This window comes from Pleurodeles waltl, chromosome 7 (assembly GCF_031143425.1).
Source record: "Pleurodeles waltl isolate 20211129_DDA chromosome 7, aPleWal1.hap1.20221129, whole genome shotgun sequence".
In the NCBI taxonomy this organism is placed as follows: domain Eukaryota; kingdom Metazoa; phylum Chordata; class Amphibia; order Caudata; family Salamandridae; genus Pleurodeles; species Pleurodeles waltl.
Window position 1 is genome coordinate 456,175,499 of NC_090446.1, and position 26,823 is coordinate 456,202,321.

The window sequence follows — 26,823 nt, forward strand, 5'->3', positions numbered from 1 at the left end:
ATATAAGAGAACCCCTTTAACTAGGATCAGTCGGAGAAATCGGAGATATCAGGGGCAGGTGAGTTCTCGGAATTCAGATCATAGGAGGGCCATGAAGGGGTGCCAAAGATTAGGATATAATGAGCCTTGCGGAGAGGCTTAATTAATCTTTTCCATCCCCAGAATGTACCAAAGACAGTGGTGCCAGCCCTGGTGAGTGGGAACCCGTCCCGTTGCACAATGTGACCGGATGTTCTCCAGTGCCGCTCCCAGGGCTAACCCGATCTGCTGCCTCCTACGAGATTTAAGCGGAATGTAAGCGCGTTGGGTAAGCCCAAGTCAGTGTATGCAGGAAACCAGGGAAGCTGAGTGTTGAAATGTGTATCTATATCGTCAAGTAGCTGGGTCTAATAGGTTGTGAGGTGCAGGCATTCCCATAGGAGATGTGCCCGGGGAGCCGCAGCCATGCCAACAGTCTTTCTTTCATGTGGGATTACCCTCATGTAACCAGACTGGTGTTAGATACCAATATGTCACAATTTTTGTTGCAGTCTCAATATTGGCTGTTTTGTGAGCAGTGTGTCTCGCACAACAGTATCTATCTCCTCATTCTACTGGGGTCAGGGAGAGTCCAAACTCCTGTTCCAATGTTTTTGAGCGGACAATTTGGTCTGTAGAGCAGCTTGATGAAAGATACCATAGGGCTCAGTAATGAGGCATCTATCAGAGGACTTAGAAACCATTTCTAAAAAGCTATGAGGAGGGGGATGTGCATTAGGGCGAATCGTGGTGTGCATGACCAAATGTCTAATCTGCAAGTAAAGCAGTCTCTCGGTTTCAGGCATTGCATATTCTGAGTGAAGGTTGTCAACGGGGAGGGGTCCCTCTTCATCAAATAAGTGGCCTATGGACTGGCACCCAGCATGTCGCCAATGGTCGAAGGTTTTTGGATGTAGTCCCGGAGTAACGTTTGCATTACCAACTATCAGAGTTAGCCGGGAGGGAAACCAAGTCATGCCCTTCCACTCACTCACCCGGTTCCAAACTTCTCGAGAGAGGCCCTAGTGATGGAGGAAAGGTAGTGGATCCGTGGGCAGGCATTTTTATGTAAGAAAGGCATCTTACACAGGTGTTGCCCTGCCATCTCTCTATCCATAAAGAGCCAATGCTTTTTGGATTCCTCTTAAGACCATTCAAGTAGGAATCAAATTTGTGCCGATAATATTGTAGGAGATTCGGGACGCCTAAGCCACCGTTGCCTGGAGGCCAGTAGCTCAGCTCTGTCCGCATGCAGGAGCGACTGCCAGCCCAGACGAAGGAGTCCAGATCACATAGATGCAGAGCCTGAATAGCTCCAGAGGGAGAAGCAACTGGCAGACTCTGAAAGAGTCACAATGTTTAGGAACAATTGTCATTTTGATAGCAGCCAGTCAGCCTAGCACGGAGAGGCGAATCCAAAACCTTCGAGTCAAGCCAGCTTTCATCTGCTAATGTACTATTTTGTAGTTGAGAGATGCTGTGTCTTTGGAGTTAGGCTTGAGATTTGTGGATGCTAACTTGGAAGCCTCCTGCTTGTCCAAAAGACTCCAGCCCAGTCAGGAATGCCGGGAGTGAGACCAGAGGTTCCTCCAGCGCCACAAAGGCTTCATCAGCATTTAAGCTGATGGTGTGTTCTTCCCCTTTGAAGGAGATTCCCTCGATGTCCAGGTTGTTGCAAATTCTCTGTGTCAAGGGCTTCATGTAGAGTGCAAATAGCAGGGGGGAGCGAGGGCACCCCTGATGTGTAACTCTACAAATAGGGAACAAAGCCGATGTCAGCCCGTTCAACCCGACAGTTGCTACTGGGTGGGCATAGTTACTAAAGATCCATGAGCTAAACAGTTCGCCAAGTCCAAAGTTTTTGAGTGTAGCTTCGAGGTGTGGCCAGCAGACCAGGTCAAATGCCTTCTCGGCAACAACCGCTAACAGCATTCGCACCTGGTCTGAGGTATGCGCTTCATCTATCAAACGCAAAATTATTTTCATATTGTCACTGCATTAACGATGACGGACAAATCCCGCCTGGTCTGGGGCAATAAGAAATGGTATGAGGGGGCTTAGATGGGCCGTGAGAATACCTGTGAATAGCTTGATGTCAACATTCTGGAGAGATATCAGCCTACACGAAGCGCAGAAGCGTTTATCTTTGCCTGGCTTTGGAATGGCAGGTATGGAGGCCTCTAGCATAGAAGGTGGGGCTGAGGTGGGATCTTTGATGGAGTTAGAAAGTCTGGTAAGCAGGGGGGCTAGAGCAGCACAGAAGGCTTTATAAAATTGCTGAGTATCCATCTGGGCCTGGCGATTTCAGCAGTTTCTGCTTAGAGATAATAGAGATCACATCTTCAGTTCTAATCGGTTGGTCTAGCTCGGTTGCCTGTGCTGACATTAGTTTGGGGGTGCTGGCTCTTTTGAGAAAGAGGTCTGCTCTGTCTTCCGGTAAGTCCTGCCTGGCATAGAGGTCTGTGTAGAAACCCTGGAAGGCTACAACTGTTGGGCTGTCGGTAGTATGTTGCATGCGTTCTCAGCTATAATAGTATGGAAACCTCATGGCCTCTGGCTGTGCCCATACCCTGTTAGCCAGAAGGCAGCTGCATGTGTCTCCGCCAATATAAATGGAGTGGTGAAGTCGAAGGGCTGCATATTCAGCTCTATCGAGATCGATGCCCACCAATTGTATCCGAGTCGCCTCTAACTGTCACCACACCCTGAAAGCCCCAGTACATTTGTGCATGTGCTCAAGTTCCAGAACCAGGTGAGATAATTGTTCTCTTTTATCCCGATGTATTTTATTGTCGGCTGCGGATATCGTGATGAGTTTGTTTCTCACCACTGCTTTCAGAGTTTCCCAGAGCGTGGATATTGAGACTTCAGGAGTGTCATTTACTGTAAAAAAATATGTTAGTGTTTTGTTGATTTGTGTGACAACCTCCAGACGGTAAAGGAGGGTTTCCTGCAGCTGCGAAGGTCATGGTGAAGGTCGCAGCAGGAGAAGGGTCAGAGCGAGGGAAACAGTTGCGTGATCTGAAAGGGAACGAGGTTTAATTACACAGGCCACACCAGGGACTGAATGTCTGAGGTGCCCATGAAGTAATCAATGAGAGTGTATGTTTATGTGGGTGGAAGAAAAACTAGTAGTCCTGAGTGTGGGGTGTAGTGTGTGCCAGAGATCTCTTAAATCCCTCCTGTGAAAGAGCTCCAGTGTGATCCTGTTACTGTGCTGATCTGTCTAGCTGGTATTAAGGACAAGATTCAAGTCTCCCCCCAAGAGCACCAAATGATCCTATGTTGCCATGATCTCTCCCACCGTCCAGGGGAGGAAGGGTTCCTGTCCCTCATTAGGGGTGGATAGTGTTCCTAAAGTGAAGGTGTAATCGCAAATGGACACGAGTGGGTAAGTAGCCTGCCTTTCATCTCAGCCTGTTTAGGGCCAATCTTGCCTTGGAAAGAACTGGACACCAGAATCTCTACCCCTGCAGTCTTGGAGTAGCTGGAGGAGAAGAACTGATGTGTAAAGGCCCGAGATCCCATTCTATGCCAGTCACTGACCAAAAGGTGTGTCTCTTGGAATAGGCAGATGTGTGCCCCAGAGTGTTTCAAATAAGAGAGTATAGCCCGATGTTTGACAGAATTATTGAGACCCTTCACATTCAGGGTTAGAATCTGTAGGTTATAGTGCACTAGGTTGGAGATTGAGGCTCTGTGTGTTCACATTAGAGGTGAAAGGTCGTGGAGTAAAGTATTTTGGGGTATGAGATAAGACAAAACCATCTACAAGGGTGTTATCATGGTAATGTGTGACCGCCCTGTGTATGTTCCCCCACATGAACAAAAAATGCAAAACAACAAAATTGGAAACAACAAAAATTAACATTAAATGTGTCATTGTCCAATCTAGGCAGTGGCTAGGGCATATCGCCCAACTGGAAAAAGGGGCGTAGAGCAACTTCGAGACACCGTAGCTCCATCACCCGCCAACCCCCCACCCAAAGCAATAAATGTGGAGGCTCACGGCTTTATTCACGGCATGGCACTACCTGATGAGTTCCCGGAGAAAGCCTCTAGTATTGCCTGTTGTTCATTTGCCATAGTCGCTGGACCACAGCGGAGGCCTCAGGATGGTGCCCTCGCATTCCACCATCTTTGACACCTGCAGGCTTCACATTCATGTTGGCTTGTTTGGGACCGTTTTGGTGGGTCATTGTCTATCCCCAGGAGTTGACAGGCTTCTTTAAGGGAGCGGAGTTGGTGGCTTTTACCTTATCATCGAAAGAGCAGTCTTAAGGGGTGGCCCCATAAGTATGTCACTCCTTCTTTTCTCAGGTGGGTTGTGACTAGATTATCTACGTTTGTGAAGCATACAGGCCACTAGGTCTTGCTAAAGCATAGGTTTGTTTGATTCTTTTAATCTGTATTGTTGTTTGTCTCTGGCTGTCTGGAGGATATGTTCCTTTGGTTGAAAATCGTGGACACACACCAGAATGTCCACATGAGTGGCAATGTCCGGTCTCTTGGGGCCCACTCTATGCGCTCTGTCCAGCTTAATTTCTAACTTGGTGGACTCCTCCAGAATTGATCTAAAAAGTTCTACAACAACCCGAGATTTATCAGCTCCTTCAGCCCCGGATGATACACCTTTTATCCATATGTTGCTCCGCCATGAGCGATTTTTTTAATCTTCGGCATGGGCTTGCAGGTCTAGGTGATGATTCAGGTGGTGGATGATTTCTTACTGCAACTGCTCCTCATCCCGGCTGATTTTGGGATCTTCCAATGAGAAAACACGGTCACCCAAGCCATCCAGGTTGTGGCAGACTTCTTTGAGATCCTCAGAGAGGTCTTTCTTTAGGGTCTATAGGTCATCTCTGAGTGAAGCAAACGGGGGCTCCAGAAAGGGCCGGGTGACCTGCGCGTTCATCTCACCAGGGGCCGTTACGATGCCCGTACCTGGGGGAGGAGTGGGTTCAGTAGTCTGTAATCCTGGGGGGTTTAGTGAGCATCTCTTTCAATGTTCGGTCCTTCTTGCCCCGACCGGTTGCCATTTCTCTCTTGTTCTTCAGGGCTCACCCCACAAGAGAGGGGAACCCCTAACCACTGCGTATCCAGAAGGTGTTTCTGATGACACTGGTCTGGTATATCTAGCAATGCCAATGAGGTGGTATGTGAGATCCTGGGGTGACTAAACTGTTGGGAAGTGTGGCTACTGCTTTGCATCCGAGGGCTCTATCGCCCCAAGTATGGCCCAGTTAGGGGATCACCTCAGCTCAGATGGTACATCCCTGAAGCGCTGCCAATGCTGCGGGCGTAACTCCTGATTAAACGTGGGGTCACCTCAAGAGGTCAGAGCAGCCAGTGCTTGTGGTGCAGATCATCAGTGGGGTGTCCGCTGTTTAGGAAGGGTGGGTCAGCAATCCATGATCTACAGCATTATTCTCAGGGATTCACTGGTATCAAAAGGTTAGTCTCAGGCCCAAGTCTCAGCAATCTCTATCCAGGTCCCTTCAATATGCAGCAGGCTTGTAGCTGAAGCAGGGTTCAGGGAGTAGTGGCGTGCTGACGTATTCTGGCTTGAGCAGGGGTTCACATGGAGTTCTCAGCTAGACCATCTCCCCCGGGGCCTGGGTCTTCTAGCAAAAATCTGCGGCAAGCAACTGTAGCAGCCCCAGACCTTCTGCTTTCTGGCCATCTACCGCTGGGTTCTACCACAGCTCTTAACCCCGGGAAGCCTTCAGTTTTTTCGGCCCAACTAGGCCTCTAAAGCCACCGGGGTCTGAGATGAGTGCCCAACATGGCCGCCTGTTCAAGCCGGGCCAAAGGTGGGAGGAGATACTGGTTGTATGCGGCAGCGGACCCTTCTGTGTGCAATGTCAAACCTTGAGGCCTGCCGCCCTCTGTCTCGCTGATCAGCATTGAGGGAGGCTCTAGGACCCACTATTCCTGTCCAGCAGAGGGGATTCCATTACACACCTCCATGACTCACCGTCTCTGCAGCCTGGGCCATACACCAGGGTTCGATTCAGTTACTGCATCCCTCCTGTATCCGGCGCAGGTGAAGCCCTTCGTGGCTGTCGCCACTAATCTACGATGCGGTCTTTCAGCCACACATAAGCCTTGCCTTTCGAGTCTCTACACTGCCCACAGGACAAGGTGCAGTGTATTTAAAAAGTTAGACATGCACATTTCACTTTTAGCTGTCCAGGAAGTGAAAAACTCTTATGCTTATTGTTCACTACTGCAAGGCCTGTCTCTCGAATAGGATAGCATTGAGTCAACTTATTTTTCTTAATAAGTGTTAACTTTCAATTGGGAGCAGGGTGGAATATTGATTATGATGTCTAGAGGATTGTAATTTAAAACTTTCTTCAATGGTAAAGTCGGATTTTAAGTCACACTTCTGAAAATGCCACTTTTAGAAAGTTGGCATTTTGTTGTCCCAACCATTTGGTGCCTGCAGTCTGTATCCTGGGTCACATGACTAGGTTTTTGTGTATTGCTCCCAGACTGTGAGACAAAGGGGAATAGGAGCTGGCAGAATGGGCCATCTCTGAATTGATGGGTGGGAGGAGCGGTTACTTACAACACATGCACATCCCAAATGCGCTACTCAGCATATTCACAAAGAGTTTTGACACTAGTCTTTTGTGATCACAGACAAGCTGGGGCTATAGCAGATAGGCAGAAAACTCCAAACACCTCTGATGCTGGAAGCCTAACTTCCAGAACTCTCTTCTACTTCAAAGTGGGTACCAGGTATAGCTAATGGACCCTCTGCCCTATCCTTCCAGTACAACTCTGGACCTGTACAATACCTGGAAGGACTGCTGTGTTGCTCTGCAAGAAGGACTGCTACTTCGCTGCCCTGCTGCCTGAGTAAAAGGGCTGGACCTGCATCTTGATCCCAGGACCCCCAGAGTGACTCCAAGGTGTAGCTGTCTGGCCTCCTGATCAGAGCCTCAGGTACAGACAAGGCTCCACCAACTTTGAAACTTCCACATGGACTCTACTTGCTGTGAGTCTTGCCTTCTAACTAGTGCCACCCCAGTCCTGGGCCCTTGGAAGTGGACCTGAAGAGGCTCAGCCAGCTCAGTTGTGGTCCTCTGGGTAAACCCAGCACAGTGTGATACATCTCCTCACAGCATTGCGTCAGAAATGCTGCAGCATGACACATCCCCAAAGACGGATCTTGCATCACAGCCCATAGACTACTCAGGAACCACATCTGTGAGACGTATCCTCAACGCAGGCCTTCATACCACTAGCCCCTTGTCTAAGATCCTTGACTACAATGCAGGACTTCGCAGCTCTGCCCGCGCTTTCTTCGGATCTGCTGGTGCGCGACTTAGCTTGGAGGCAGAACTTTGCTTCGCAAGCCTCACGTTGACGTCATCCTTGATGACACAGGACTCCGCATCACAGCCCTGCAACTTCCTCTGAACTGCTGTTGTACAAGATCTTGCAACAATCCGCAACCAGGACTAAAGGTACTTTAATCAGCAGGCCTAACCTGGTTCCTGTAACCAGCCTGTGCTCCATCGCGGTTGGCCTGAACTTGTGACTTTGTCATGGTCCGGCATGAACAGATAACTTCATTTGGCGCTTTCAATTTCTAAGCACTATTTTCTCTCAAATATTTAATATTGCATGTGATTCTGCTGACTGGATTTTTGTTGTGTTGAGCTCAGATACTTTATCAAATTTCACTTATTTTTTCTAAATTGGTGGTGGATTTTTCTTGTGTTGTGCTTTCGTTTTATTACTGTTTGAAGTGCTGCATACATACTTTACACATTGCCTCCATGTTAAACTTGACAGCTTTGTTTCAAGCTACCAGAGTGTTAAGCACATGTTAATATGGGATTTATTTATGACTTCACCCTGTCAGAAATTGTGGCTGCTGCTTGAGTAGGGTTTCACCAGTAACCCAATTTCCCGCATGCCCCATATCAAGGACCTCAACAGGTGCAGATAAGAAATATCCAGCTTAGGCCTGCGCGGTGTCATGCACTGATATTATTACTTTAGGGGAACACCGCCATGGTAACCAAACAACAGAAGTTTCTCACAATGGAGCAATCATCTAGCCATATGAGTAAATGTTGCCATTGAGAGGCCAAATTGTAGCACTCAAAGTCAGGGAGGACCAAATACCCTTCTTCAAAGGGAAGCTTAAGTGTGAGCATCTTTTTGCTGGGATGAGAACGAGTTAAATCAAAGGAGTTGACATCCTATCTATCTCCCCAAATATGGACTTGCACAACAAGCATGTCTCCCTGAAAAATATAAAAGCACCAGGCAATCACTACATTTTTTTCGATCTTGCTACAGACAGCTCTGATTGTGCCAAAAAAACACTGTATACGAACTACACAGAGTGGGCTTTATGTCAGCCCTTCTCATTATTTCCAGTCAGTCACACTTCCCTGCTCCTTATGTAGTCTATGTTTGTGTCTCCTCTGGAGTATAGCTTGATTACCCTTACTGTTGATTGGTTAGAGGGCAGCATTATGTTGCTGATGTCATGGAATTATGTTTTTTCTTTTTTGATTTCTTGTTTAGCTCGTAATGGGAGAGCATGTGTTGGTCTTTAGAGTGTGCTGGTGCTCTTTACTTTATTCCCCTCTGACTCAACTCATCTCTCCCCTCCCACCTGAAACTTCGCAGCAGCATGCCAGGTGCTAAATTATGGCCTTGTTGATGTCCTGGATATCAACCTTTCCTTGGATCTCCTCCACCACCCTCCACCCTGATGCTCCTGTGCGCTGCTCCAGGTGTCTGATGGTGTCCTTGGTGATGGCCAGGATTATGCCCTGCTACAGTAAACAACCCTAACTGACCATGATGGTATCAGTATTGACTTTCCCAATGTGAGAAGTTGAGTCCGGCCATGTTAAGAGTATAGAAAACATTAAAACTCATTGTTTTTTATACTCTCAAGATGGGTGCCACATTGCGTGAGGTAACATCATTGCATCACATTATGCAATGTGGGACCCATCTTGAGAGTATTTGATCATTATCTTCTACATTTAAAATAAAATAAAAAAACACTGATTTGTGTATCTTCAAACACGATGTGATGACACATGTTATGTCATGCAGTATGGAAGCCATCTTGAAAGTATAGAATTCTCCATGCTTTTAATATGGCTTGGCATATATTTTCAAAACCAACCATATCACTTGTTTAATATTGGCAAAGTGAGACAGACTGGCTTAGCCAATGCTTGTTAAAAGATGAGAATGAAGGTTATAACCTAATGGCTCTGGAGATGTTGTTCCATATAGTATGTTCAGGTCCTGAGCATGATTGAGGCAAGGTGCGTGATTTAGTGTAACAAAAGTTCTATGCCATCTTAGACCTGTCTTTGAAAATAGGCAGGCCAAGAAGCACATACATAATTGTAGGTCAATACGCTAGCTCTTTATTTTAACCTGAGGTTAGTGAACCCTCAGAAGAGATAGTCGTGATCCTTGGCTTCCAGGACGTTGCAGAATTACTGTGTCTTTGAAAGTGTGGATTTGGTCTTCTGGGATGGCAAATTCACTAAACACCTCTTTTATTTTTTGCCTTTAGCACATGTATGTGCAGGGGATTTGTGTCCACTCATGACGTTTTTAACCAATTTTTAGGTATCTCAGTATTGGTGACCCAGACATGGATATTTGGGTATGGCCATCTAGCATTTTGCCAGACAACCACCTCCAGTCTATAATGGTCAAGTGCCTCAAGATATTAGTGGACAGCATCTTTCTGTCCATTATCACATTAAGTGAAATCTCTAAAAAGATAAATCGTAGCGGGCCAACGGTCCTGCTCTACTGCTCTAGGGAGACAAGGTAACCCATAAAAACTTTTTCTACTCATTAAATAACAGTTTGTATACAGCTATAGCAAGGTAGATGTATTCTGCAAAGGTAGATCTGAATGTTCCACATTTATGTGAGTTGAAAGACAGGAAGACTGTCCCTCTTTTCCCTCTGGCTAGCCTACTGGCTTAAAATGAAGAACAGAAGAGATTTCCACAGTTTATTTCTGTTTTAATTGGCCGCTCACTCTGCTTGAACTAGGCAGCCCATGCAACTGATTCCTATTGTGCCTAGGAGAATCTACAAAACAGGTCCAAGAAGGACAGTACAGAAGACAATCAGAAGTGCATGAACACAGGATCAATTTGTGATTTGCCAAATGGCAGCCAATCAGATTGGCAAACAAATCAGTTGTTTCAGCCAATCTGACTGAAAGTTGTTCAGGTAATCCAAATGGTGTTTATTTGCAGGCCATTTTGGTAGGCCACCGGCCGACTACTCCTACTGTGTGGGATACTCGAAGTTTTCATGGACCACTTTGGTTTTCATAAAGTCATTTGTTAGCTAATGTCAAGAGGGGGCACAATAAAACCTATTTCAGTCTATGTATTGAAGCAGAACTCCACACCTCCATTTGTCTGCTATTTTCCTGCCCGGGGATGTGGATCTAAAATATGGTGGATATCACTGACCATTTGCAATCAATGAATGTTAGGGTACTAACCCACAATCCTGAAAATATCCTTTGCTGACTGCAAGCCCTTACAATCTAATTCCTAAGGTAACTAAGATCCTAAGATTCCTAAGATCTTTTTCTCATACCTTTTGTGCCCAATGTGGGTATTTTATCATTTACTTTGCTTCTTGATACACGTCTGTGCATGAATCTACAGTTTTGTTATAGATCATGGAATGATAGCCTTCTGGTTATCATTAAGTAGTACCGGAAGCTAAGTGAACTTGCTTGTTTCACTGCTTTATGTGTGACAAAAATAATGATTTGCAATGTTTGCACAATCATTTCTTAGCCAAATATCTTCTACGCTAGAGCAAAGATCAATAATAGCCAGAGAAGCTGCAAAAGGACAATCTGCTGGTATGGGGTAGGTTTCTCACTAAATACAAACGCTAATGTCCTGCATTATTGGGTAGGACACAATTAAGTATGGGGTTGAACCCATCTCTCTTACCTTTGACAATGGTAAGACCATAAAGGCTCCTCCGCCACTAGCTTCAACAATCATGGCCACAAACTTTGGGTTAACGGTACAGAAGTTACTGTCCCACGTCGTCTGTGAGATCCTGATGTCGTCATAGCACTGGTCAGCCTTTACTGCTTGCCCATACACATGGCGGAACTTACTTGTGCGCACAACCTTCCGGCTCATCGTGGCTGTGGAAAGAAGAAGACATTAACAAATAAGTTCTTTATTAAATTCATGAAATTCATAAATTCAATCTGTTGCATTATATATGGTTTTATGCCATTTTAAGTGCATATCTCGTTATCTGAGGACAGAACAACATTTTATCCTAGTACTTGGAGATTGAAATACCATGAAAATAGTGCCATGTTCAAATGTAATTTTATACAGACATTTCGAATTGCAGACCTCAGAGTACAAGTTCATTGCAAAGTTGAAATATAACAATACTAATATTTGCAAAATCAAAAAAGCATGAGATAGGCTAAGTTTGAATATAATGATACAAGAAAGTTAACAAAAGAGTTGGACAAAGTTCAAGATCTATCAATATGTATCCAGGTGAAAATTCAAATCCAATATTACAAGCACAGGCCACAATTTTAAATCTAATAATTTAAGTACAAGGCAAATAGAACATCTATTGACCAGTGAAATGATGGAATGGCAGACTTCATCTATGTCATATTTTGCCAAAAACGGATGCCCATCCCTGTTCAAGTTCAAATCTAAAAATACAAATGACACAGTAAACGTATATTCTTAGAATATGGAAATAGGGCAACGTGTATATCTAATATGTTAGGATTATTTGCCAATATTGTCTCTAGAAAAACAGGGTTAAGCTCAACTCTAGTAATAATACAACAGTTTAATGTTGAAATTTAATTTTAAAAAACAGGGCAAAGTTTAAATGTAATAACTCGAAGACAGGGCAAAGTTAAATTCTGTTACTATAATCAGCCCCTCTCAACTGGCCACAGCACCAGCATTTGCAGCCAAGGACAGGCCCTTCACTCTGTGCAGCCTTGATCAATCACAGGCTGATCACTCTGGGCAGCCGCAATCACAGATAGGTTTATCAATCTGGGCAGCTGTGACCATGCACAGGCCAATTTCTCATGGCTGTCGCAGCCACACCCAGGCTGATTACTCTAACACAGAATCACAGTCCTGACCAGGCTTTGGTATTCGTGGTTGTAATAAACGAGCTTCCTGCCAGGAGCCTGTGTGGGGAGACTGCAGGCACACAAACGCTGAGGTCCTCAGATCAGTCTCCCTAGTTTAACTCAGATGCCCCACAAAGACAGTGGGCATGATACGCCTTACTCCTCCTGGTACGACCCTCCTCCTGCAGCCTGGGCAGGCTCTTTCCTCTCTCAGAAGGCAGGGCAGGCTTCTAAACTCTTCAGGACAGGTGCACAGCTCTTCCAGCCAGGGAACCAGACTCTCATGGTGTTCCTCTGCCTCTGGAAAGCTGGCTATCAAGCACACACCAGCTCTCATTTCACAGCAGTTATGTGGGTGCTCTGTGGAGCACTCCTTTCCTTAGCCATAGAGAACTTCGAAACTGGACCAGCAAGTGGGGTAGTGAGGTCCCATTTTCATACACCAAACAGCAGATGTATATCCACTGTCTGAAACTATAAAAACAGTGTGGGTTGGTTCAAGTGTCCTTTCCAGGCTGCTTTCCAAGCACAATCTTTGTATAGAGTGATGCTTTTCAAAACAGGGTAATCTCCAACGTGGAGCATCCAAAACAGAGGCATAATGAAATATGAGGTTTCTGCACCTGACCTGAAATGAATCCCACAGGCCTCCCTACCTCTCGCTGACACACAACATGTACGTACCATGCATTCTAAATACACAGCAAGCACTACATACATTTGAAATTGTTGCGATGTCAACACTAGGAACTGGAAAAGCACATTGAAGCAGAACTTTACATAAGTGGGCCAGTAGGCCCGCATTCCGAAGACACAGATAAAAAGGTCTGGTCACAACAACCGATTCACAAAACATGCTAGACTACCACCATTGCTCTGTATACTAAACCCACAACAGGGAGGTGGTCCTCTGTCAGTCAAAGAGGGCATGCTTGGTGAGCCCTCTGGGTCACAAAAGCAGGATGTACTTTTTTCAAAGGACATATCGAGGCCTCTACATGCATGGTGAAGTAACAAGATGCCTGAGCCAAAAATCCGAAATGGGCTATACAACAAGGAGGGGAGAATCCTGTGTCAACAATGTATGCATATTTGTGCATGGACCAGCTTTACAGTTGCATTGATTAGGTACACAAATGTATTTGTTCATATAAACAACTACATTTATGGGTTCCATTCATAAATTGCCAGGCTCAAGACATACATATGTGTCTGTATGATTACATATATAGTGCTTAAATTTTGAAAGAATAAGTGCTGGTGTCCAAAGTTTGGCTTAGAATCTCGCAGCTGGTGCTATCAGGTTTTGGAGGTAGGGAAATACCAAGGCTGTGTAGTTTTAATTCTTTCTTGTGTATTTTGCATCAACCACCAGATACTTTCTTCCCCTTTATCTAACTCTTTCAGGTTCCTATTTATCCCTGATTTATTTCTTTGTTTCTGTTTTTTACCTTCTGTTCCTCCTCTGCCCCTCTTGTGTGATTTTCACTCTATTACTCTCAGGTCAAAGTCTGATGAGGAAACACAATTGCTGGTAGGCCCCACCTGCAGCACCCGGCTAAAATTAAGCACTGTGTATATGTAAGCAACTACTTTTGTGTGTCATAATGATTCAATTCCATGTATAGATCTCAGAACCACTTTATACAAAGGTTTTTGTCTGTGCCCCAGCCCTTCAATACAACAGACAGGGCACGCCTCGAATTAGTAATAAGCCCATCTCTTTTTGCGTCTATGAACAATACATAGTATATCTGTGTGACTCTTCCTCTTACTGACGCCATACAACAGCCATTAATATTCCAAGAAGACCTAATTTCCAAACGAAAAATGTGCAGTTCATATCAGTTTATGTCATAGTTGTTTTGGATCTTGTGACATCGTCTAGTTGCTCCTACACCACTAACATAATCCCTGTTTTCCCCTGTAACTCTGTCAACATTAAATATCACCCAGCGCCTACAGCACAGATGACATTATAATCTCTATAATACATGGGAGTCTGCAATCCCTGTATAAATGCCAGTCTCTAATTTCTTTATAATCGGCGACTTGAGATGCACCCAGTCGCCTATTATAAAGAAAAGATGTCAAAACTCAACTATTATAAGCGATTACAGTTTTTGATGTGTTTAATTTTGCACCAGAGGGTTTATTTTGTTTTATGTTTGCAAACATGCTCGCTCTTTCATTTGAAAGACCTATGGACCAAGGTTTTAAGTGGTGTGGGGGAAAAGTGATGATTTGACAATCTATGATATAGGATAAAGTACCCGCTGGCATACATAATAAAGATGTCACCTCGGAGTTCCCGGACTATAATCTTCAGCCTTGTTCCTGTATATGGTTATGGAACTCCTCAGTCACTTGCAAAATCCTTACAAAGTCCCTTATGTCATAAGGGACCTCCATTAGTCACATCATTATCTCTGTCGAGTGACAGCATAACTCCTGTCTGTCATTTACAACATTGTAACCTTTTTCCTCACTTTGTGGCATTGTAAACTATAATCTCTGCCTACAGCCATATCAAAACCTCTGTTCATCATTAGAGACATTATAAAACATGAGCTCTTGCAATATGTGGAAAAAGAAGTGGATTCTCATCTTTCTTATATTTTCTAAAGTGAACAGTGAACAGCAGAAAGAAAATAATTGCAACAAGTTTATTGTTTGCATACGATAGGTCATTCCGGATAAAATACAACCTCTGCATGTTTTTACACATTCCAAGCAACACTCTTTAACCTGACTTAAACTTTTTGAGATCTTTTTTGCAGCAAGTTAGTAAACGTAAATTGTGTATTAAATTCTGCACTACAGATTCTGCTTTTATTTTTCATGTCTGCAACCTTATTATTCCTTGTGTATAAAAGGGCAAAACAACAAGGATTTAGGGGGTTATTACAATTTTGGAGGAGGTGTTAATCCGTCCCAAAAGTGACGGTAAAGTGACGGATATACCACCAGCCGTATTACGAGTCCATTATATCCAATGGAACTCGTAATACGGCTGGTGGTATATCCGTCACTTTACTGTCACTTTTGGGACGGATTAACACCTCCTCCAAAGTTGTAATAACCCCCTTAATCTGTTTGCGGAATGGGTGGTAGTATGGACTTGTCTTATAAGACTTTGCTGTACGTTAAAGATATATTGCGAGTCACCCTGTAGTTCCATGAAAGGAACTTGGCCTCATTCCCTCTATATGGTTACGAAACTGTGGTTTCTTGGGATATCCTTATAGTGCACAGCAGTGGGCACTTTACCTCATACATGTCTTCGATCCACCATTGGTGGCATTATCATCTGTGTTCATCATAAGTGACATCATAATCCTGTCCAGCATTAGTGGTATTATAGGTGTGAGTCTCCGCTAGTGACATCACATCCACTGGCCACCATTAATGACACTGGATTCAAGCTAGCCTGGCTGATGAGGGGTGAAACCCCGAAACCGGTCCCAGGATGCTTGTTTCCGGTCCAGTGAGGACCTGGCTTGGCAGTTCGGACTGGACTGTTCCCATGAGGAACAGGGTCAAGACTGATTTGCATATGGCTGGGTCCAAACTGGGGTGGCATGGTGAGCAAAAAAACGATGGATTAAACCCAGATCTGTGACTGGGGGTGAGTGTTTGACAATGTTCAGCATTCCGTCCATCACTTGTTGTTTTTGCTTTGTCGCCTTAAGTGGGAAGGGTATGCCCAGACGTGGGTCCCGTGCTTCCCATGCCACTGGATTCAAGCTAGCCTGGCTGATGAGGGGTGAAACCCTGAAACCGGTCCCAGGATGCTTGTTTCCGGTCCAGTGAGGACCTGGCTTGGCAGTTCGGGCTGGACTGTTCCCATGAGGAACAGGGTCAAGACTGATTTGCATATGGCTGGGTCCAAACTGGGGTGGCATGGTGAGCAAAAAAACGATGGATTAAACCCAGATCTGTGACTGGGGGTGAGTGTTTGACAATGTTCAGCATTCCGTCCATCACTTGTTGTTTTTGCTTTGTCGCCTTAAGTGGGAAGGGTATGCCCAGACGTGGGTCCCGTGCTTCCCATGCCACTGGATTCAAGCTAGCCTGGCTGATGAGGGGTGAAACCCCGAAACCGGTCCCAGGATGCTTGTTTCCGGTCCAGTGAGAACCTGGCTTGGCAGTTCGGGCTGGACTGTTCCCATGAGGAACAGGGTCAAGACTGATTTGCATATGGCTGGGTCCAAACTGGGGTGGCATGGTGAGCAAAAAAACGATGGATTAAACCCAGATCTGTGACTGGGGGTGAGTGTTTGACAACGTTCAGCATTCCGTCCATCACTTGTTGTTTTTGCTTTGTCGCCTTAAGTGGGAAGGGTATGCCCAGACGTGGGTCCCGTGCTTCCCATGCCACTGGATTCAAGCTAGCCTGGCTGATGAGGGGTGAAACCCCGAAACCGGTCCCAGGATGCTTGTTTCCGGTCCAGTGAGGACCTGGCTTGGCAGTTTGGGCTGGACTGTTCCCATGAGGAACAGGGTCAAGACTGATTTGCATATGGCTGGGTCCAAACTGGGGTGGCATGGTGAGCAAAAAAACGATGGATTAAACCCAGATCTGTGACTGGGGGTGAGTGTTTGACAATGTTCAGCATTCCGTCCATCACTTGTTGTTTTTGCTTTGTCGCCTTAAGTGGGAAGGGTATGCCCAGACGTGGGTCCCGTGCTTCCCATGCCACTGGATTCAAGCTAGCCTGGCTGATGAGGGGTGAAACCCCAAAACCGGTCCCAGGATGCTTGTTTCCGGTCCAGTGAGGACCTGGCTTGGCAGTTCGGGCTGGACTGTTCCCATGATGAGGGGTGAAACCCCGAAACCGGTCCCAGGATGCTTGTTTCCGGTCCAGTGAGGACCTGGCTTGGCAGTTCGGGCTGGACTGTTCCCATGAGGAACAGGGTCAAGACTGATTTGCATATGGCTGGGTCCAAACTGGGGTGGCATGGTGAGCAAAATAACGATGGATTAAACCCAGATCTGTGACTGGGGGTGAGTGTTTGCATTGTCAGCACTCCGTCCATCACTTGTTGTTTTTGCTTTGTCACCATTAATGACATCATATTTTCTGTCCTTTCTGAGTGAAATCATACGTGGGATTGTACTCGGCGCTGTACCTCTGTCGATCATTAGTGACATCACAGCCTCTCTACTGCACCGGTGATATCATAGCGTTTCTTCATTTTTAGTGAGGTAACATCCTCATCCATAGTTAGTAAAATCATGCACTCTATCTGTCGTTAGTAATTTTAAGACTTGTTCATCATTAGTGACGTTATGAACGTTCATCGCTGACATCATAAATTCCGTTCATCATTAGTAACATTGTAGCATTCATCACTAGCGATATCAAATCCTTCGCGCATCATTAGTGACATTATAGCCTTAAGTCATCATTAGCAATATTAAAATCTTTGCTCATAATTAGGGACGCCACAGTCGTTCTTCATCAATAGCAACATCAAGCCCTCAGCCCATCATTAGTGACATCATAGCCTTTCTTCATCATTAGCGACATCAAGCCGCTAAAGACGAACAATAGCTACGAAATCACTCTGCAATGTTAGATGAAATGAATCGGATGTCGCCACTGATGGCCGTGGTTATGTTGTCATCGACTGATATCCCTAATGATAATATGGTCTGTCCACGATTGATAATATAACCTGCCTCATTAGTGACATCATCACCTCCAGATGATGCCCCCTGTCCATCAGTAGTAGCAGACATCTGCGCGTGGTTAAATTCATCGCGGCCTTCGCCCGTTACACGTGACGTTGTAACAGCTGTGTCATTGGAGACTTGCGGACTCTCGCTTGTCCTCGTCGGGGGACGTTTGATTTTAGAACTGCGATTCTGGTTAAAGGTGAAAACTTGCATAATCTCTCCCCAGCTTTTTTTATGTGCTGAAAGGAAGTCTGGTGGCTGCAAAGAAGAGTGGTTTGTCTCTGCAGGAAGCCGCCCGCGGACGCCCTGACTGTACTGGCACGCGGCGCATTAAGAAGCCGGGCCCTTTCTTGTTCTTTGCCGCTTGGAGATAGTGCTGGGGGGTGCTCTACTCAGAGAGCTCTTCGAATCAGAAACAAACTCCCCCGAGGATCGTAGCCCATAAATATTGATCGGCAATGGCTAGTAGTTATTACTATTCTCAATGATTATAACTAGCCGTGCCCAGCTGGTGAAGGGCTAAAGGCGGCTGTTGCCACTCCCCCACCACATGAGGCTGTAAGGGCTCGGGGAACAGTGGTCATGTATTGATGACAGCATCATCTCCTTCCTTGTCCCATTCCACACTTGATGACAAGATCTCCTCGACTGGTACCCCATATAAACGTTTATTGAAATAATCCCTTGATTAAAATGCCTTATGTGGTCCCTGGAAAGGGACTTGCTCCCTAATCACTTCCTGTTTATTTTTAGTATCCATAGAGAGACCCATCTGCACCAGTTCCTGAAAAACACATGATGGCATGGAACCTATTCGTTTTGAAAAACTGTGATGGCTTAATTCACAAAAAGAATTGTGTGCATTTACATCTGTATATTTACAACTACGAATGTAGACCAACGAATTTTCACAGATTTTCACAAGAACATCTGGGATGCTGTAATCTATAGTTGCACATAGTGTACACTTTTGACAGCATAAATGCTTATCAAGAGTGCATGTGCACTTGCTACATTTTGTCCACGTGTGTAGAAACCTGCTGCCTGGCATGAGTGTTTTTTTTGGCGGGTGGGGAAGAGGCGGTCTCACCCTCGAAATGTATTTTTTCCAGCCCTTGACAGAGAAAAACATTCTAGTCATTGTTACTGTGGGAATGGCAGAGAAAACGTTTGTAAATACCCATGAAATCATAAATTTGTGAGTATGTACTATTTATCTGGACATCCCCACCCTGGAAACCCACTCCCCATTAATGGAGGCAGGTTTACTCACACTTAATATTAATACATTTTACTGATTAAATACATTTGCGTTAGTGAATTCACATTATGTGAATACAAAATGTAAAATGGCTTTGAATCAAGCAATATGTATGTGAAAACTGAAATTACATGAGCACATGGACTTCCAAAGTTTCTCTAGAGTCAAAGGCCCAGTTTAATAGAAGCAGTACAAGGTGCAGTAAAATATGCTGCGCCACTCTGAACAAATGGCAAAAAAATTGTGCAGTGCCACATTTACAAAGTGTTGAATGTCAGCGATTTGACTGGCCACACACACAAAAAAAAGCCATTTAGGCTGACTAAGCATTGAGCCATGGAGAAAAGATGACAGTTATGCCCTAGGTGACATCTGTAGTTGAGATACACCTTCCTCCTCTCTATCCAGGACATCACCTCCACCATGGAATCCATCTACTTGGGAGCTCCCACAGACCCAAGCATGCACCACATCTTCAAACTTGGAAACCAAAGGATCAGCAAGGAACTCACCACCCTGCTCAACACTTCTATCATCACTGCAACATTTTCTGATGTCTGGAAACAAGCCGAAGTCAGGCCACTACTCAAAAAAAACCTTTGCCACCCCAGCAAATCCAGAAACTACTGGCCCATCCCCCTGATCTCATTCCCAGTGAAGGTACTGGAAAAGATCATGAACAAGCAACTCATGTCATACCTGGAACAGAACCAGCTACTCGACGCCTCCCAATCCGGCTTCCACAGGAATCAGAGCACCGAAACTGCCCTGATCACAGTCACTGACATCCAAACCCTCCTCGACCAAGGAGAAACAGCAGCTTTGATCCTCCTTGATCTCTTGGCAACCTTCAACACCATGTCCCACCACATGCTGACTAAAAGACTGCACCACATTGGCATCCAAGGGGACGCGCTCAGATGGATCACCTCTTTCCTCACCAGAAGAACGCAGAAGATCCACCTCCCACCTTTCACCTCTGAACCTAAGGAGATCACCTGCTGTGCCCCCCCAGGGCTCATCCCTTAGCCCCACACTCTTCAATGCATATATGACCCACCTGGCCAACGTCATCAGATTCCACTGTCAACATAATTTTGTGCACAGACAACACCCAACTCATCCTCTCACTCACCGACGACCCCTCCGCCACCAGAACCAACTTCCACAGATGCGTGACAAGCGTTGCTGACTGGATGCAGAACAACTGCCTGCAGTTGAACACAGACAAGATGAAAGTACTGATCTTTGCCAATAGCAGCAGCACATGGAACGACTCCTGGTGGTCATCAAACCTGGGACTGCACCCACTCCCTCCGACCATTGCAGAAACCTTGGAATCATCATTGACAACAGGCTCACCATGAAATCACAGATCAACGTGTCTCCTCCACCTGCTTCCTCACTTTATGCATGTTAAGTAAGATCTTCAAGTGGCTACCCCTACACATGAGACACACCCTGAGACAGACCTCATCACCAGCCAACTGGACTACAGCAATGCCCTCTAAGTAGGAATCGCTGCACATCTCCTACAGATACTTCAGACCATACAGAATGCGGCAGCCAGACTCATCCTTGGTCTTCCCTGACGAACGCACATCATACCCCACCTCAGGCAACTCCCCTGCCTTCCCGTACAAAAGAGATGCCTATTTAAGCTGCTGACCCATGCACACGAGGCTCTATACAACAAAGGTCTCATGTACATTAACCACCACCTGAACTTCCACAAACCATTGAGAAGACTATGGTCTGCCACCCTGTCTCTTGCCCATACTCCCCACATCTACTGAAGAATAAGTGGAGGATGCTCCTTCTCTCACATTGCAGTAAAAACCTGGAACAGCCTTCCCACGCACCTCCGGACCATCACATCCCTTCTGGAATTCCAAATGACCCTCAAAACCTAGCTGTTCGAATAAGCCTCCCGAACTTGCAAGCATGTGGATGTCCTATCGGGTAATTAGCCGTGCTTTATAAATCCTGATTTATTGACTGAATGTTACCAGTACTGTACGGAAACAATTGGAGAACTACTTCTTACGGGAACAATCGGAGAACTACTCCTCTCAAGGGCAGGAGAAAGTCTGTTTTCTGTGAGCAGGGAGGGACTTAGTACAGAACAAAATACACCCTCTCATCCAACACAAGAGGGAATGTGGGAGGTATGAGGATGGTGCAAGGACAAAGCTGTAACTCAACAACAGGAAATAATATTCCCTTGTGAAAATACAAAAAAGTTGTAAAAGGGAAAATTCACTTCAGTATGATATTTTGGCATGTGGAAACGCACACCTGTACCTTTAGACATATGAAACGGTCTATGCCTTTGAATACCATTGTCAATTTTGGAAAATTAGAACATCCCAGAAATATTCCTCTAATTCTTTAGGAATTTGTAAACAGTAAAAAAAATCCTCTAAAGATAGACATAAGCGTACATGAATACATTTGAGACTTTCTGTGAATTGGGCCCACTGGGTCCAAAATTGTACGGATTGTGTATCATTGATTCAGATTCTGAATATTAAATCTACTTGCTTTGAGGAACCTTGGGTACACTTGAAGGGCTAGTGATACTGAATCTTGCAATTTGGTTTATGACGAAGAGTTTTAAATGTAGAGTCCCATCGACTTTACAAATGTTACCTATGTTTACGGGCCATCCTAAGTATGTGGAACCCTAATATTTCTTAGTATCTGTTTTTAATGTGGTTGCCATTTGACTTGAGGTCTGTTGACCACGCTCAAGGGCATTTTGAATATGTTCATGTCTCGCAAATAAGGTTTAAGAATGGACTGTGACAAACTTTGACTATGTTTCATGGGCATTCTGATTTACCAAGAGCTTTACAAATTGCTAATCTGGTATAACGGGTTGAACATAGCATATCTGGGCAGTGTTAGAAAGATTTAACCCATCTAAGGTGCGAGATGCATTGTACATATGTGAGCATAACATCAAACACAAAGGAAACTCCAGTTAACCTTTAAAACGGACTTGTCTTGGGGTGGGGGGGCCAGTCTCATAGATTGCTTTTAAAACAGATGCCCCCTCGCTCACTGGCTAGTACAGTCCTTCCACCCCCTCCCTCACCCAGGCCCGGTGTTAACCAATACTTATCTCCAGTTCACAAAAAGGAGAAGGAAGAAGGGAACCATTTCGAAAGACTTGCTTGCTGCGACGTGAAACACTAGCTGCTTGGGCCAGTGACACGCATATCAGTGAGCCCACCAATGCCAAACATAGGGTGAGCCATGGGCATCAGGAACCCTACAGTTTAGCAGCGTCATGTGTGCAGTGAGTGCCATTGTGGAGTATGTATAGCATAAAACCTTTTAAACCATAACTTTAACTGCTCTGTTACTCAAGCACAAGCTCATAGAGATCACTGGAAAAGAACAGCATGGTAGAGCTTTGGAGTTGGGGAACACATGCAACGAAAAATCACGAAAGATGGTTAGCTGGGGTGAAAAGAGGGGTGCATGAAGAAAGATGGATCATGGATGGATGGAAAGAAAGATTGAATGCATGTACAGATGTAAGGGGAGACAGGTGGAAGGGTGAATGGACAGAAGGATCGACCAAGGTCGGAAGTATGGATGGAGAGAAGGAAGGGTGGGTCGGTGGGTGGATGACGTGGACGGGAGGATGGACAAATTCTTTGAAAACAGTGGTTTGAAAGGCATCATTTGGCCAGATTGGCGCCGGAATTCACTAAGGAAGGCAAAAAAACGAGTGCTGGACTCGCTCGCCTCACGTGCTCACTCAATACACCTGACCTGGCGAGACTCTTACACAGTCTTATAATGAGCATCGTCAGCGTGACTGAGACCCCATGTCGGCTCCATCTGAGACACCTCTCTGTGGGAGGTAGCACATGGGCTGAGGTTGCTCGTAGACGGAGACTCTTCAAGCGCACACAGACCAAGGTCCTTGCCCAGTCACGGCGAGCCCTTTGACACACATGTATGGGCCCTCACCTTCTGCAACTGAGGGCGCCTCATAATGAGGGCACCTCAAACATTGCCACGCCCCCAAGACATCATATCCTCTCCAGCTTCGACACTTTCCCTCTTTCACGCAGTTTCTGCTGCTCCTGCGCACACTGTATGCTCAACTGTGAAGCCTCTGTACCCCTATCTTTAACCATCTCTGTTATCTATCGAACACCCCCCCTTCCCGACACCCTCTTCACTACCCATCCCTGCCCCTATCTTCCTTCTTCCTATCACTCTCTCCGCTCCCTTTACCTTCATCCCTTCTCCATCCTTCTGTCACCTCATCACTCTTCCGCCTTTCTTACTTCCCCATATTACCCTTTCCATTTCCACTTTCCCCATCACCTCTTTCTTGCCTTCCGTCCATTCCTCAAACCACTCTCTCCATTAGCGCAGCCATCGCTCCCTCTTGCTTCCATCGCTCCTTCCTCTTCTATCCGTTCCATCTTTTTCTGCCCATGCCGTGCTCTTCTCTCTATCCCTCCTCCCAACCCACCCTTCCTCTCGACCCTCCCTTGTCTGTCTACGCCTCCCTATCTCACCATTTGTCAGAGAGCATGTCTCTGTATTACCTCTGTCCGCCGTCTCCCTTATCTGGTAAGCCCACACTGCCTCCCCATTCCTCCATCCTCTGCCCCGCTCACCTGGTACCTCACGGATCCTCTTGGTCCTTCCTGCAGCTGTACAATGAATGAAGCGGGCGGACGCGCCTTTAAGACAGAGACAACGCCCGCCCTGGGTTGGCCGAAGACGAGGAACACCCACTGCAGCCAGAGGGGTGTGGCTAAGACGAGGGGGCGGAGTTTAGCGAAAGCGATCCCTGTCAATAGACGTGCATCTGAGCAAGGCACGAGATCAGCCGCAAGGACAGAACCATGGATAGGGACAGAATAGGAAAGGCGCAGTCCAGCACCCCGACTCCAGATAGAAGCATAGATAAGGCAGGAATATGGTCCAGTCGCAGAGCTCCTTGATTACCAACCGGAGCTAAAGCAATCACTGAACTGATAAGGGAATAAAAGACAAGTTCAGGAATCGAGGGGAAATCTTTGATTCTATCAAGCTCTGATCCAGGGTACAGAACCAGTGACACGAGAAAAGATAGAACCAAGAACAGGGCCAGCGAAAAAGCCGCCATAGGGTCAAGGCCAGGGACCGTATCAGTACAGAACCCTAAAACCCATCCAGAAACAGTACAAGCGACTGATCCCGGACGAGGGGCGGAACTAGGGGCGCAAGCAGAGACCGCTCTACGACCAGGTCTAGATCAGAGCCAAACACAAGACATGGACAGAGTTCGATCATAGGACAGGCCCAGGTAAAAACCCATTGGCGGTTCTACGGACTAGGGGCAGAAACAGAGACAGGAATATGGTAGGACGCCAACCAGAACAATACCGGGGTTCGAGTAAAGACAAGTGGCAATAACGTGGTTCGAGTAAAGACAGGTGACAATACGGGGGTTCGAGCAAAGACGGGGACAGAAACACGAACAGGAATTGAGGTAGGACCAGGGCAGGGCCGGGGTCATAACAATTATGACCGACATTACAAAGAGCAGTTACAGCATCAGAACTAGTGAAACCATCTTTTATTGAAACAGGCACCTATTAAAGCCTTGGACTAAAACAGGGACAAAGCCAGACGTTGGGTTAAACCCTGAACAGGCCCCGAACAGAACACAACCAGAAACAGATATAATCTAGAATAACGGGAGGGATAGTGCTAGAACACAACGCAGAACCAAAGGATGGATCAGAGCCACGGGCATGGACAGACCTACGGGAGGCGGGGGGCTGATTCATAGAGGACCATAACAACGAAAAGAGGCAAGAGTGATTAGTGAATAGAGACGGGATCACAGACAAAACCAGACCCACGGACTGGACAGAGTGTAAACAGGATGTGGGCTACAACCAGAGTGATTGATAGAACCAGGCAGAGATCCAAGCACAGAACTAGGACCAAATCCAAAGACAGCGCTTTGAAAAAAACTGAAATACATCATGAGATACAAGCAGGTCATGGAACACGACTAAAATTAGAGCCAGACTTCTAACCTGATAGAGAGCAGACAAGGATAGGCTCAGAGCCCAGGCTAGGTTCAGAAATTGAGTCAGCTAGTAATAGGGGGAGGCCCAGCACCAGAGACCGAACCTTTGCCAGTCTAAGTCAGAGCTTGACTCTACCAGACCTCTGACAAGATCCAGCATAAACCAGACTGGACCTGAGCCAAGAAGATAAAAACACAAGACCAGGGCAAGCACAATGCCATGCTTTGCTCAGACATCAGAAACACATTAAATGGCAGACTGATGAATCTCTATGCCAGAATCCTGAATATACATAAGAATGGCTCATAAAAACTGACACCGACTGGTGACAGTCAGCCACTAACTTACTAGTAATGCGTAAGGCTAGTGCATGTGACAATCAGACTAGCATGCTTCATCGCTCAAAATGGCCTGACACAGAAACTTTATCCTGGTTTGCCAATAAAACACAGTAAGCTCTCTGGATTGGTATCCAACCATTCAGTGGTGTAAGTGGCATGAAAAAAGTTTGTGTGGGGAGGGGCCATAAAAGGGGCATGAACCAAGATGCATATTGAAGATCAGTCTCCAAGAAGCTGGTCTCTTTAACTAAGGACTATCCTACTGTTGTGTAGCCATTTTAGCTATAGTTGTACACATGTTATTTTAGCAAACTAGACCTGCCGCTGTGCACTTTAACCTAGATATATTTTATTCTGCTTTGTTTTAATATTTTAATATTAGCCAAATTTGCGATCTTGTTTTATTTTCTCTATCTAGCTGTTCTTTGCCTAGGTCTGCATTACATTCTTAAACAAGACATTTCTTTCACTTTGTGCTTTTCTCAAGGCTGCAGTAAGATAGGTTGCCGGCAAAAGTGGTATGCTTTGTCCCCAAGGTTCACAGAAACATACATAGTCTTGCGTGCGGATCCTTTCTTGGAACATCAGATGTTTTATTATAAAAACACTACTTTGATCCATGTACGTTAGAGGGAGATTCCAGCCAGATGACCACGACTGTATGCTGATTGCTGAGTGCTTCGCTACAGCTGCTTATGTAGACTACAGGCCTCTTGCTCAGGTATGAGGGATGATGTCTTCCCAGGGGAATCTGAAGGGTAGAACTAGAGCTTACCATGCTGTGCTCTAACATAACATAGGTAGGAACTATCTCTACAAGCTCTAGTGACAATATGGTAGTGTTATTCTTGTGTTTTACTCTCCTTGTCACAATTTTAATCTTATTGTGCTTCATCGTCCTAGTTATTGCAAAACATGCTTTATTATCTAAGAGGCAGTTACTTCAATAAAACCCTATTGAAATATACTCTGCCTCTGATTGTCCCTGCATATGTGAGACTAATGTAACTGAGAGAAACAGATGAGATCTATGTGACCACTATGGTATGTTGACATTAAATTAGAAAAAGCATTTTGTCACTGTCATTGCTAATACACAATTTCGAAATCACAGACTGACTCCAGATTGTTTTGTGCTTCAAGGGTGTTTATTTAAGTGCTCAATATTGGAGGGGGTTGTAAAATGGTGAGGGGTGATGGTGGAGGAATGTCCATGGCAGAGTCCAGTCTATTAGTCTCACAGGTGCATTGCCCATATGGGCATAGGAAGTGGAGCTGGGGCA

General features: G+C 45.6%; 1 protein-coding gene across 2 annotated transcripts in view; it reads right to left on the bottom strand.

Annotated features, from left to right (window-relative positions):
• LOC138304183 (coronin-1A-like) overlaps window positions 1–23,885 on the bottom strand; it is a 154,750-nt gene extending 130,865 nt beyond the window's left edge. The window contains exons 1-2 of one of the 2 annotated variants that reach the window (XM_069244026.1): window positions 23,790–23,885; window positions 11,013–11,215 (exon numbers count right to left, since the gene is read on the bottom strand). In XM_069244026.1, the coding sequence (XP_069100127.1) occupies window positions 11,013–11,210 (198 nt within the window). In that variant the 5' untranslated portion in view covers window positions 11,211–11,215; window positions 23,790–23,885. Of the gene's footprint in view, window positions 1–11,012; window positions 11,216–23,490; window positions 23,618–23,789 lie in introns of those variants that run through there. The other variant, XM_069244025.1, reaches the window with a different exon arrangement.
• Window positions 23,886–26,823: the final 2,938 nt, after the last annotated feature.